At 50.1% G+C, this 13,650-nt stretch overlaps 1 protein-coding gene across 2 annotated transcripts in view; it reads left to right on the top strand.

The window, feature by feature from the left end:
* SH3PXD2B (SH3 and PX domains 2B) overlaps nt 1-13,650 on the top strand; it is a 112,066-nt gene that overhangs the window by 82,860 nt on the left and 15,556 nt on the right. For both annotated transcript variants that reach the window (XM_068536367.1, XM_068536366.1), the window contains exons 8-12: nt 1,501-1,605; nt 6,247-6,364; nt 9,205-9,431; nt 11,897-11,946; nt 12,823-12,942. In XM_068536367.1, coding sequence (XP_068392468.1) covers nt 1,501-1,605; nt 6,247-6,364; nt 9,205-9,431; nt 11,897-11,946; nt 12,823-12,942 — 620 coding nt within the window. The remainder of the gene's footprint in view (nt 1-1,500; nt 1,606-6,246; nt 6,365-9,204; nt 9,432-11,896; nt 11,947-12,822; nt 12,943-13,650) is intronic.

Genomic DNA, 13,650 nt, shown 5'->3' with positions numbered 1-13,650 from the left:
GCTGTGAGGACTCAGCCAGTCAGTAGTAGATGTGAAGCAGTGAGACGGTCTGGCGCATCTTTGCTGTCATTGCTGTTGTGACACGTTCCTTAACCCCGCACGGATACCTACAAATAGGAGTCCTTAGGAAGGCATATATGGCATATTTCTGATTTCTGGTTTTCCGCAGGTTTATCAACCCCATTCATTCACACACACACACACACACACACACACACACACACACACACACACTTCCCAGCCACCAAAACGTGTATTTTAAAAGGTGCACCCAGTCGAGTAAAGCAGAAGGTGGCTTCTACCTCAGGGAGCTCAAAAGCAAAGGCCTCCCTGTAAGACCGGGAAGCTAGTCCAGAGTCTGCCCCTTCCTTCTCTTCTCCTTTGGGGTCTCCAGGGCCTGGAGGTTTGTGATCTTGGGGAGCAGATCCTATTTTTCCATTTATGCTGTGCAGAGCCAGCTGGGCCCTGTATTAACTTCCTGTGGCTGCTATAACGAATTACCACAAATTCAGTGACTTACACCAACACAAATTTATCATCATATGGTTCTAGAGGTTAGAAGCCCAAAATGGGCCCCAGTGGATGAAAATAAAGGCACTGCTGGGGCTTTGTTCCCTTCTGCAGGCCTGGGTAGCATCTGCTTCTTTGCCTTTTCCATTCTCTAGAGGCCAGCCACATCCCTTGGCTCGTGACCCCTTCCTCCACCTTCAGAACCAGCAGTGTTTCCCCTCTCTGTGCCTTTTCCTTACCCACATCTCCCCCTGACCCTTCTTCTGCCTGCCTTGTGATTATACTGGGCCCCCCCAGATAAGCCAGGATAACCTCCTATTTGGGAGTTCAGCTGATTAGCAACCTTAATCCCATCTGTGACCTTAATTCGAACTCTTTGCCATGTGCGTTGTTATTCTGCCTACCACAGGCTCCATGAGAGCCCTTTCTCTAAAACGGGAGGGCCCAAGTCTCAGTGAACAGCCTCTCAAACTGTTATATCTGCAGCCAGATTTACCTTGACACGGACAGATGCAAAATCAGTGTCTCAGATAAGTTATTAGGGCAGTGGTTTCAGTATCAGAGAGCCCTGGGTGCAAGTCTCAGCTCAGCCGTAAGCCGTGTGAACTTGCACGAGTCTTGCCTCTTGGAGCCTCAGTTTCCTCGTCGGTGCAGTAGGAATAATAATGTGAAGATGATATAAGATAATGCAAGTAAAATGATTAGTGCCTTGCACAGCTTAGTGAAGGGAGCTACGTTCTTTACTCTCATCCTTTAGGACAACCTCTCTCCCCACCCCCATCCCCGACTCCCGAGCAGGTTTCCTGTTAGCCTGTCTCTAGCAGTTAGCAGTCAGCTAACATGGGTAGTTGTGTTCTACTAATAAAATGGTGACTTTTGAGCCTTACGCTGAGCGTTGGTTCCTGTAGCGGCTGAATCTAATATTGTATTCTGATGCCCGGCCCTCACACCTGACCCAACTAACATCAGTCTGCACCCTCATTTTCCCAGGTTGGTGGTTCGTCAGCACTGCTGAAGAGCAAGGCTGGGTCCCTGCAACCTGCCTCGAAGGACAGGATGGTGTGCAGGATGAGTTTTCCCTACAGCCTGAAGAAGGTAGGAAGCAGCCGGGGCCTCCGGCTCACTGGGGAGACCTGTGCCGCCGGCCGTCACCCATGTGAGGGCCTCCTCACCCAATCCCTTCCCTTCAGCCTCTGCCTCCCAGCCTCAGTGGCTCACAAGATCAGGCCCAAGAGCCTGTGTACCTGAAGCCAGGCCCTGGGGTTGGGGCAGAGCAAGCCCGCCCTTTCTTAGGGGCCTTGGGGAGCCAACCCAGGTGAGCCTGGCTGGAGCTGGGGCCCTGATACCTCCATGGGACCTCAATGGGGCCCAGCCAGATCGCTGTCAACACCTCACTCTTCCTCCCTTGAATTATTCTGATGGCCAAGGTGTTGGGGCTGCTCCAAGCTCATTTACAAGACATCTGAAGCCATCCGTAAAGATCTCTGCTTTGTCTGCTTTCTGTGTTGGTTTAATGGCCCTGACTGGGTGTCAGGATCAGAGCTGACCCTCTCCACTCACCCACACACACTTCTGTTTCCCAGAGAACTTTCCCTACAGGTATCCTAAAGAGTGGTTCCCGCTGTGTCAGAAATCTTAAGGCCCAGCCAACTCCCCTTTCCCTCCAGGAGCATTCCTAAATCTAGAGTATGAGTTCACTTTAGCTAATAAACAGTAGGGTTTTGGAGTCAGACCTGAACTTGACTCTCACCACTGAATTTGAATTTGTACCACTTACTGGCTGAGCGGTCTTGGGCCGCAACTTAACCTTTCTATGCCTCAGCCACCTCCTCTAAAAATGGAAACGATGGTATCTACGTCATGGGATTTTTTTTTTTTTTTTAATTAGATCCCACATGCAAAGCACTTGGCAAAGAACCTAAAACAATAAGTAACTAGGAACAGTTATTATCATAGAGCTATGCCTTACCTAGGGTTGAATATTTGGGGCTTTTAGTTGACTGTTTAGAAAACACAAAGCCACTTGAGTATGTATTTAACAGAAAAGAGGGTAAGGAGAAGGGATATTTCTATGCTCAAAGGTTAGCAAAAAGAAGAAATGCATACGTGGTTTGCATTTAGTTTTATTGCAACCAGCACCCGCAGAGTAAAATGCCTTTTGTTTTGCTCTGCGTTTTGGGGGCCCACCAGGCTCTAGGGGCAGGGCTAATGAGAAAGTGCAAAAATCAACTCAGATTAAGGGGTAGTCATGTGCTGCGTGGAAACTATAGCTCCCTTAGACAGTTAATGATGCCTACCATGGGGCATGTCTCTGTAAGGGACTGATTATTGTCCCCATTTTACAGATGAGAAAAGAAGCTCAGAAAGTAGAGACACTTGCCCGGGGTCACACAGCTAGAAGATGGGAGAGAGACCACATTTTCCTAAGGGTTTGTACATTTCTTCCCCCTGCCATGAGGGCTTCTCTTAGTGCCTCTTCATAATCATGCTGGGAGTAGCATTGTGTCTATTGGGTGGCTCTTCACTCAAGTTCAAGGTTAGTACTCAGGGATTTGGTCCTTCTGAGACACCTGGGGCGTGGCATAGACTCAGAAATAATTGCTCCTAAGTGGGAGCACGTGCTTGGTGCCGCCTTTGCCTCAAGACACTGGAAGTGCTTTCTTCTTACCTCTGCCTTCTGCCCTTCGCCCCCACATGCCGCCCATCCAGTCTCATGGAGATACTGGTCTCTGCCCCGGCCCATGGGCCGCCGCCGAACTCTGGGGGACCTGTATGCCATCAGCTGGCGTCAAGGTGCCTACCTCGGAGTTTTCCTCCCCGCTCGGTATTCGGAACCGGGTCCCTGCATCTGCATGCTCTGGGACTGCCCGTGCCTGCTGCATGTGAGAAACGGTGATCTGGTCTGTACCGTGTGTGTTGGCATGTAGGTTTGGGAGGAGGGAGCTTAGGGTGTTTGTCAGCCTGGGGCCCTAAAGTTTCCCAGGTTAAAAAATGAAGCCTGGGGGCCCCTGTAATGCTGAGCCAGTGACCTGTTCCCTTCATCAGGTGCATTTGAGTGGCCAGGGAAAAGAAACCCACGTCAAACCAGCTTAAGCAAAAGGGAAATGTATTGACTCATATCATTGAAAACCCTAGGGTAGGGTCAGCTTCTAGCATGGCTGGATCCAGGAGCTTGAAAATGTCTGCCAACTGAAGAAAAATGCCCAACCAAGAAGTTGTGAGTTAAGTTTTATACAGGCACCTTATTGAGGACTCTAGGCCGGGAGACAGCCTCTCAGATAGCTCTGAGGAACTGCTCCAAAGGGGTAAGGCAGGAACCAGGATACACAGGAGTTTTTGGCTGGAAAAACAAAACAAAACAAAACGTGTAGTCTAACATCAAAAGATTACTGCTAATCACAAAAAACAGATAAGTTAATGATTTTAGTGCTTTTCTATGAATAGAAAGATGCAAGAATCTGATCTCATTGAAATTATTCCTTAGATATGCATCTTAACTATCTAAGGCCAGTATCCAGAGCACAGAATGCTTCCTGTTTTTCTCCATCCCAAATTCCCCTCAGGGTGCACTGCTGGGGATGACTGCAGTGGCTCATGGCTTGATGGCCGGCAACATTCTTTGTTTACTGGAATGGCAGGCAACATTCCCTTTCTACCTGTCCTTGGCACCTGAGGCTTATTCTCGCCACCCTCAGCTCCCATTCTCCACCTTGCTGGAACCATTGTCTCATGGTGACAGTAGTTCCAGGCACCCTTCAGGGACACCACCAAAGAAAATGCTTCTCCTTCAACACAATCAGTTGGTTCCAACTGACCCAGTTGGGTCACATGCCATCCCTGAACTAGTCACGGTGGCCAGTCACTTTGGCCAGGCCAGCGTCATGCACCCTCCCCATCCCTCTGGGTGGTGGCGAGGTCAGCCTCACCCAAACATGTGGCTGGAGGCTGGCAGTGCCACCAGAGGAAGGGCAGACGGATGGTAAGCAGGCAGTGTTACCCACCGTGCAGTCTACAAGGTCTCCCACTTCCCTTTGTTAGGGAACCCTGAGCATCCTACGGAGCCCAGAGAGGGTCTCTGGGTGCTAGAGAATCCCCAGGAGTCCAGGGCCTGTAGTACTGACAGTACTTAGTCCGGGACCCAGGCAGTGCCCCTTCTCACCTGGCCAGACGAAACCTGTGCATCCACGGGGTTGAGTTACCCCCAGCACCCTTCACAGCACCCATACCCCAGCCTGTATCTGTGAGTGAGGAGAACAGCTGACTGCGCTGTATACAGGATGTGTGCAGCTTGAGTCAGCTCAACCCCCACAGAGCAGGTCAGGGGGCCAGATCAATAAATAAATAAACGCCCTGTGTGTTTTCCGCCTCCCTCTGCACCAGCTGGGAAGGCCACAGGCAGCCTGTGGTGTTTTCCCAGCGAGAGAGAGAGAGAGAGAGAGAGGCAGCCCGGACACACTAACCATCAACGTCAGCCCACAGCTGGCTCAGTCCCTCCCTGCGGGCTGCAATGCAACCAAAACAGGAAAGCCCTCTCCTGTCGTCACTGGCTCCCCTAGGACACTCATCTGTTATCTGTCTCAGCAGTCACTGCTGACAGTGTTGGGGATGGGAGCTATGCTCTTGCTCTCTGGAGGGCCCTGGCTGAGTGTGACAATGAACAACCCTGCCAGCGGGGCCCAGCAGGGGGTCGGGGGTACGGTCCTGCTGTGGAAGGGACACAGCCGGAGGCAGCTCTCTTGGCTTTGCGGGTAGGAGCAGGGAACCACTGAGAGTGGGATGGAAGGCACCCCAGTGGTGTTAATGAAAACAGAAGCAGGCAATCATTTCATGATATATATCTCAAATCATTATGTTGTACACCCATAAGTCGATTATATCTCAATTAAAAAAATAAATTTTAAAAAATAAAATTGAAGCTTCAGGCGTGGTCGGATCCAGGGGCTTGAAAACAATGAAAAAGGGACATCAGCTACCAGCTAGGTAATGAACATTGCTAGCTGTCTCCTCCCTGGTAGTGATTCCACCCCAAACTATGCTGCCAAATACAGCTTGTCCCTGACCCTCCGCCACTAAGAACTGCAGAGGAGCCACAGAGGGTTTAACATCCGCCCCGCCCCTGCTGCAGCATGAGCAAGGTGACTCCCACCAGGCCTTCGGGACTTGTTCATTTACTAAACATTGACTATTTTACTAAATAGTTCCTAAATATTCCCAGTACCGTGCCCAGTGCTAGAGGTAGAGGAATGAACAAGACAGACTCAAACCCCTGCCTTCCTGGAGCTCTTACTCTAGCGGGGGAAACAGACATGGAACATAATATAAGTAAATTATCTGGTATGTTAGAAGGTAATTCCTGGTAAGGGGGGAAAATAAACCTGGGTAAGGGGGATGAGGGTGCCATGGGTCTGGGTATTACATAAGGCAAGGTCAAGGAAGGTGACCTTGAGGCACAGATTTGAGGAAGGTGAGTGCAAATGTATTATGCTGAGGGATTTCAGAGGAACTGACCTGCCGTTTGTCCTGTGTCCTGTTGCTGCTTGCACAGGGTCGTCCAGGGCTAAGTGAGGGTCGCTTATTGGGGGCCAGGGGCAGGGGGGTGGGAACAGAGATGGTGCACAGAAGTCTTTGGAGGAAATCCTTCCTTACGAGGGCATCTCTCAGATCACAGCCTTGGCCATCAACGTCCCGGGGCTTATAGTGTCCTTGACTTACCCCAACATCTGTTTGTCCCCACAGAGGAGAAGTACACAGTCATCTACCCATACACAGCTCGTGACCAAGATGAAATGAACCTGGAGAGAGGAGCTGTGGTGGAGGTCATCCAGAAAAACCTGGAAGGCTGGTGGAAGATCAGGTACCCTCTGCAGCTGGGTGGGTTTCAGGTCATATAGGCTCCAGCTGCACAGATATCTGTAAGCAGTTGCAGAGGAGGTGAGGTTTCAGCCTGAGCTATAAAAGGACACTTCTCCTCTGTGCTGTTTGGCTTCCTTCCCTACCCATATCCTTCTCTAAAAATCCATAATAAGCAAAACCGTCTCTAAACACACTGAACCACCGATAGCAGTAACCCAATTGAGCAAGACTGGTCTCCACCTCCAGATGTGTCTCGTAATGAGTAAGCGGAGGCTGAAGCTGCCCTGTGTGAGTGATCTCCCACTCCAGCCCCGCCCTGAGAGCAACAGGACGCTAAATACCACACGGACAGTAGCCCGTCCTAAAGCTGATCATTTGCCGTCATCTCTCAGAGTCCAGTGGAGACCGGCTTTCCCAACACTTTGTCACAGCTCTTTCACCTATGTGATGGAATTGAAAGCTCATAGGTAGGTAAGGTGGCCAACTCGTCCTGCTCTGCTTGGGACTTTCCCAGTTTTAGTAATGAAAGTCCGGGGAACTCCCTCCTTGGTTACCCGGGCGGGCAGGGTGCAACCTCAGGATATTCGGGCAAGAGAAGAAGCCTGAGGTCCCTGCCACCTGGTGTCTGTGCCGTGATATGAGGCAGGATATTGGGACCACTCACATGGGGCTGAGTGTGTGACCCTTCATTCATTCAGCAAACGTACACCAAAATCTATTTTGGGCCAAGCTCTCTACTGAAAGCTGGTGAGTCAACAGTGAGAAAGAGACAGTAGTTCACACCCACAGGCATAGAAGACAGACTCAGACACAAGTACAGGGCAGGGAGGCAAGTGGGGTGTAGGAGGGCTGCACGGGGGACTTTGGAGCACAGAAGAGCGCTCCTCAGCCCGGGAGTCAGGAAGACTTCCTCAGAACTGAGGTTTGAAGCCGGAGTAATGACAACGATAACTCACATATCTGGAGTGTATGTGTTACCTTGCTGTATAACAATTTATCCCCAAACTTAGTGGCTCTGGAATTCAGGTGGCTCGACTGGGCTCAGGGTCCCTCATGAGGTTGCAGTGGATGTTGCCGCGGTCATCAGAAGGTTTGACTGAAGCTAGAAAGTGACCGAGCCAGGTTTTGAACCCATACCTTTCTGACCCCAAAGCCCACTCAGCATTGCATGTGTTGCCTCTCTGCTAATGGCTTTGTGCCCCCAAGTGATGAACTATCTCACAGTGATGCCCGGATTGCGTGTAGTCTAACGTTTTCCAATTAGCACAAGATTTAGTCCTTCTGAGAGGATATTTTAAGATTGATAGACACCAAACTACAGATTTCTGCCTCCTCTTAAGTTTGCTTCCAGTTATAAAGGACTTTTTTTTTTTTTTAATTGAAACGCAGTGCTATTTAGTTCTTAAGGTGATTCTTGACGAGAGATGTGACCCTGCCATATGTCATCTCCAGTCTGTTAGATGTCGTCCCCAAAGGTGTGGGCACCTGTTTTGTGGTTCAGACCAGTGGGGTGCTGGCAATTTTAACAGCCAGCTCTCCAAGGGAAAATGCTCTTGAGTTGCGGTGTTTGCCAATTTCTGTGGTGTAAATACTCCCACCGTGGCAGATTTTCAGCTCCCACTGTGATGGCGCTAAACGCCGAGTTGGGAAGAGATATGAACAGTTGGCTCTCACAAGTGGTGTGAGCTGGCTCCAGCACACCTCTGGTCCCAATCAACCCCTCTGGTCATGCTATTCAACCGAGTTCCATAGTGCAGAGAATTAAATGATTGTTACATTCGTTCAGTTCCCTTTGGAATTCAGTGAGCTGGTCTGTCAGGGTCTCAGTCACTCCGAAGCTCAGTGACCTGTGGTAACCCTGGAACCAACCCCCGACCTGCTTCGTTCTCATCTGAATGCGTGTTTAATCTCCTTGTTAAGCAATATGACTGGAGGCCCCCCCTGCCTATGCCAGGCTTTGTGCCGGGAGCTGGGGCTTCTGGGAAGAGGCAGCAAAGCAGCACAGACTCTGGTGCCAGCTTTCTAGGTCTGAATCCATTTCTGCCAACCCCCAGGTTGGATGGATGAACTATAGCAATAGCTGTGAAGTGCTTGGAACAGGAATGACGTGGAGTAGGTGCCCACTGAGTGTCACTTATCGTTATCATCATTGTCCCAGTGGGGATGACTGTACGGGGACCAGGAATGTAGCAGAGCTTTGTGGCTGCTCACCCTTGCCAGGTCCACTGGCAGTTTGTCCACTTGCCCCCTTTTTTCTTCACTCAACTCACTGGGAGCGAGGGCCCTCACACACAGAGATGAATCATCCATGATCTCCGCCCCCAGGAGCTCGAGATCTAAGTGGGGAGACAGGACCGTCACAGCCAAGTGTCACTGTGTGTTATAGGTGCTGGGATTGTGGGGTGTGCAGGAGACAGTGGGGGCACCGTGGAGGGAGGCTCGGGAAAGGCTTGAGAGGGGGCATGGTATTAAGCAGAGCTGGGAAAAAGGAGCACAAAAGAGAATGGGCTTTCCCGGCAGAGGGTCTCTAACAGCAGGGGCAGGGGGGTGAGAGATGGTGGAACTTTTGGGAGAGCGCAAGCTGTGTTGGGGGGGGCGGGACGTGGGGTTGCCATGAGAGCCGAGGCTGGGGACGTAAGGAGAGGCCAGATTGGGGAGGCCCAGCTGAGGGCTTAGGCTTCATCAGGAGGCAGCAAGCGGTGTGCCAGCCCCTGGCCCTGGGCAGTCGTGGTCCATCGTTCCTGCCATCTGGGACCCGAAGTGGGATTCACAGTAGGAGTGCAGCTTCTTCCCACGGGCCTGGCAGAGCAGCCTGACGGGCATCCTTCCCCCTCCTCCCAGGTACCAGGGCAAAGAGGGCTGGGCCCCAGCCTCCTACCTAAAGAAGAGCAGCGGGGAGCCTTTAGCCCCAAAGTTGGGCTCCGGCTCACCCGCCCACGCGGGCGTCCTCGAGCTGGACGGCGTCTCCCGGCAGCAGAACTCGGTGGGCCGGGAGAAGGAGCTGCTCAACAACCAGAGGGATGGCCGGTTTGAAGGCCGCCCGGCGCCCGACAGTGACGTCAAGCAGAGTAAGTGACGCCCACCCGAGCTCCCGGCAGCTGGGCACCTACTACGTGCCAGGCTCTGTGCCCAGAGGTCCTCACATGTTGTCCCTCATCCTCACGGCAGCCCTGCTGCCCGCCATCCTGTAGATAAGAAAACAGGCTGACAAACCCCAGGTCACTTGTTCCAGATCATTCAGCCAGCAAGTTGCAGAACCTGAGTGGAGAGACGTGGCTTTCCTACCAGGTCACTTGTTCCAGATCATTCAGCCAGCAAGTTGCAGAACCTGAGTGGAGAGACGTGGCTTTCCTACTCAAACCATGTTTTTTCCACTGTCTCATATCGCCAGAGCTCCTGTTTCTCAAGCCCCTACTAGGTGCCAGGAATCTTATAATCAGTCTCACCGACTCCTCATAACAACCTCTGAAGGACCTACTTTTATTTTACAGATTAGGAAACAGAGATGAAGGGGTTTGTCCAAGGCCACCCAGCTAGTGAACAGTGGAGCCGGGACTTGAACCCAGGTCCCTCTGACTCAAGTGCCAGTGGTCTCTCTGCAGGGCCTCATTTCTGAGCCAAGGAAAGAAAAAGTGGACCCTGTGTTGGGTTTACTCCGAAGATAGTTCTTTACTCATCTTGCTTTTCAAAGCTTCCTTGTATCTATTTTACCATTTAATGTTCCCAGCACACCTGAGAGTAGGTTCATTATTGTCTGCTGCATACCCAGGATGCCAGCCTCAAGCATGTGACCCTGTACAAGGCAGAAGGAATCTGTCTGTTGGGAAAGGACTAAAAACTAGCCACAAGGGGCTTCCCTGGTGGCGCAGTAGTTGGGAATCTGCCTGCCAATGCAGGGGACACGGGTTCGAGCCCTGGTCTGGGAAGATCCCACATGCCTCGGAGCAACTAGGCCTGTGAGCCACAATTGCTGAGCCTGCGCGTCTGGAGCCTGTGCTCCGCAACAAGAGAGGCCGCGATAGTGAGAGGCCCGCGCACCGCGATGAAGAGTGGCCCCCACTTGCCTCAACTAGAGAAAGCCCTGGCACAGAAATGAAGACCCAACACAGCCAAAATTAATTAATTAATTAATTAATTAATTTAAAAAAAAAAGAATGGTTCATTCATATAAAAAAAAAAAAAAAACTAGCCACAAGGATGCAGTCACTTGCCCCTCGCTGGGCTTCGCCAGCTGTTTAAAGTGACTCTTATGGTCAGTGAACTTCTTGAGTCTCTCAATTGTTCTCAGCCACTCTGAGAAAACACTGACATGCCATGGCAGGAACCTATCATGGCCAAGAGCATAGGAGGATTCCCATTAACACTAGAGGAGAGAGTGAAAATCTGGAAGCCAGTCTCTCTGTTAGGATATATAGGTTCAGATGCTCAAGCAAAGACTCCCCACTACTACCACACACATACACCCAATAACAATGGCTCAAGTAATTTCGATGTTTATTTCTTTCTCACCGAGCAGTCAGGTATATGTCCAGAGCTGCTATGGCAACTCTATCCAGTCACGAGTCTTGTTATGCTGTATCTATCTTGTGTTGCCCTCATCCTCCTGGTCCAGGAGGGCTCACCACTAGTCCAGCCAAGCAGAATGAGGCAGGGAGAAGTGGAAGACTGGACTCAGAAGCTACAGACTTGTTACTCTCTCACATCCCATTGGCCAGAACTTAGTCTTATGGCAGTACCTAGCTGCAAGGGAGTCTGGGAAATGTAGTCTTTATGTAGGCAGTCAAGTGCCTAAAACTCTGTTGTGATATTTTTCTAATAGAAGACAGGAGAAATGGGTATTTAAGAGTTTAGCAGTCTCCTCTACACCCCAACTACCAAACTACACCTCTGCGTAGACCCATGCTAAACCAGCTCTGGACAGCATGTGGGGTGCCTTCCTCAATGTTCTGCCTTTAGCCAGGAGCCTTGGACCACTGCAGAGTCGTCCTCTTCTTGACCCTGAGACCCAGAGCAGGGGCAGCCCAACTCCAGAGTAAAAACCCCTGAAGTCCTCAGTCCAAGTTTGTTTGGCTCTGTTTATGCATTGTTTAATTTGGGTTTGTTCCAGAGCACAAAGCCAGGGGCAGTAACATTAATGCGTGCTTGCCACATGCCAAGAGCCTCACCTGTATTGTTGACTTTCATCTCCACCACTGCTTCCAGGAGGCAGGCATTATCACCCCCTCTCCAGAAGAGGACACATGCGGCTCAAAGTCACATAACTTGTAGCCTCCCACCTCTGCGTTACTCTGAAGCCTGCACTTGTTGCCTTTGCTGGAAAGCTTTGCATCGCTCCAGGACTGGGCACCATCCCCTTGTTGATGGAGAGTCCTGAACCCAGTCTGAGTGTCCCCCTCCTAGTTGGGCTCTCCCACAGGAAGCGTCGCAGTCGCTCACTGATGCCTGTGCCAAATGTGATGCCTAATCTCCTGCAGGAGAGAATAGATCTCTCGTGGTGTCCACCTCAGGAATTTTATCTGTCGTCTCTTTATAGGATCACCCAAGATGAGACAGAGACCCCCTCCTCGCCGGGATATGACCATAGTAAGTGGACCCTTGCAACTGGGGAGCCAGACCCTGACCTGAGACTAGCCCCCTGACACTCACCTCGCCTTCTCCAAGGATGCACTCTTTCCTGCCCACACAGCAGTCTTGTGAAGCTAATCCCATTGACAGGTGGAAAGACTGAGGTCCAGGGAGATCAAACAGTTCGCCCATGGATTTGTGACAGTTAGGTCTCAGGATGTACTTTCTGCTTCCTGAGCCCACTCCGCTTTATCTTAGATAAGTCTTCTCAAATAACGTAACTTGAAACCAAAATGGTATAAGGCACCCGTTTCGCTTGTGGTGCCATTCTGATACTTTACTTTCATACTCCATTTTTAACTCTGTAAGCAATACTTTGAAAATGGGCTTTCTTTTTTTAATGTCTGCCATTTATTGAGCACCTTTTGGGTGCCAGGCAGTATGCCGGTGTTTCACTACATGAACTCGTTGAATGCTCTCCGTGACCCCACCAGGTAGATCCTGTTATTACCCACATTCTACAGGAGATAAAACTGAGGCCTCCAGGAGGGGAAGGGATTTGCCCACAGTCACACCAATGGGTCTGACTTGCAAACCTGTGTTCATTTCACAACCCTTGTTGCCTCTTAAGTTCAGAGAATATTGTCTTGCCCCAAATTTTCATGATTATAGGCAGATGTCCCATGTTTTTTCTCATTGTCCTAAAGCTGAAAGGCCAGTGACCTATCTAGAAGACGATGATCTGAGTGGTCCCCTTTGTTTTGTCCTAGAATCCAAACGGGTCCGCCAGCGCCCCCTTGAGGGTGATTGTGTGCCCCAATCCCTTCGCGCCTCCCATTCAGCGCCATGGGAATGGACTTATAGTGGATTTAACACTGTGTTTAATTGTACCAGCCTCGAGGTCTGCCCAAGCCTCCCATCCCACCCCAAGTGGAGGAAGAATATTACACCATTGCTGAATTCCAGACCACCATCCCTGATGGCATCAGCTTCCAGGCGGGCCTGAAGGTCGAGGTGAGTGGACGTGGTCTCCCTTTGTCTACCTGTGATTCTTTTTTTTTTTTTTTAATTTATTTTTTTGAAGTATAGTTGATTTACAGTGTTGTGTTAATTTCCGCCGTACAACAAAGTGATTCAGTTATACATATGTATGTGTTCTTTTTCATATTCTTTTCCATCATGGTTTATCCCAGGATATTGAATATCGTTGCCTGTACTATACAGTAGGACTTTGTTGTTTATCCATCCTATATATAATAGTTTGCATCTGCTAATCCCAAATTCCCAGTCTGTCCCTCCCCACCTACCTCCCCCTTGGCAACCACAAGTCTGTTCTGTCTGTCTATGAGTCTGTTTCTGTTTCATAGATAAGTTCATTTGTGTCGTATTTTAGATTCCACATATAAGTGATATCATATGATGTTTATCTTTCTCTTTCCGACTTACTTCACTTAGGATGGTAATCTCTGGGTCCATTCATGTTGCTGCAAATGGCATTATTTCATTCTTTTTTCTGGCTGACTAGTATTCCATTGTGTGTGTGTGTGTGTGTGTGTATACACACCACACCTTTATCCATTCATCTGTCAGTGGACACTTAGGTTGTTTCCATGTCTTGGCTATTGTAAATAGTGCTGCAGTGAACATTGGGGTGCATGTATCTTTTTGAATTAAGAGTTCTGTCCGGATATATGCCATTGTCATACGGCAACTCTATTTTTA

The sequence above is a fragment of the Eschrichtius robustus genome, chromosome 2 (assembly GCF_028021215.1).
Source record: "Eschrichtius robustus isolate mEscRob2 chromosome 2, mEscRob2.pri, whole genome shotgun sequence".
NCBI lineage: Eukaryota > Metazoa > Chordata > Mammalia > Artiodactyla > Eschrichtiidae > Eschrichtius > Eschrichtius robustus.
Note: the sequence above shows the minus strand (reverse complement) of the source record. Positions and strands in the feature narration are given on the sequence as shown.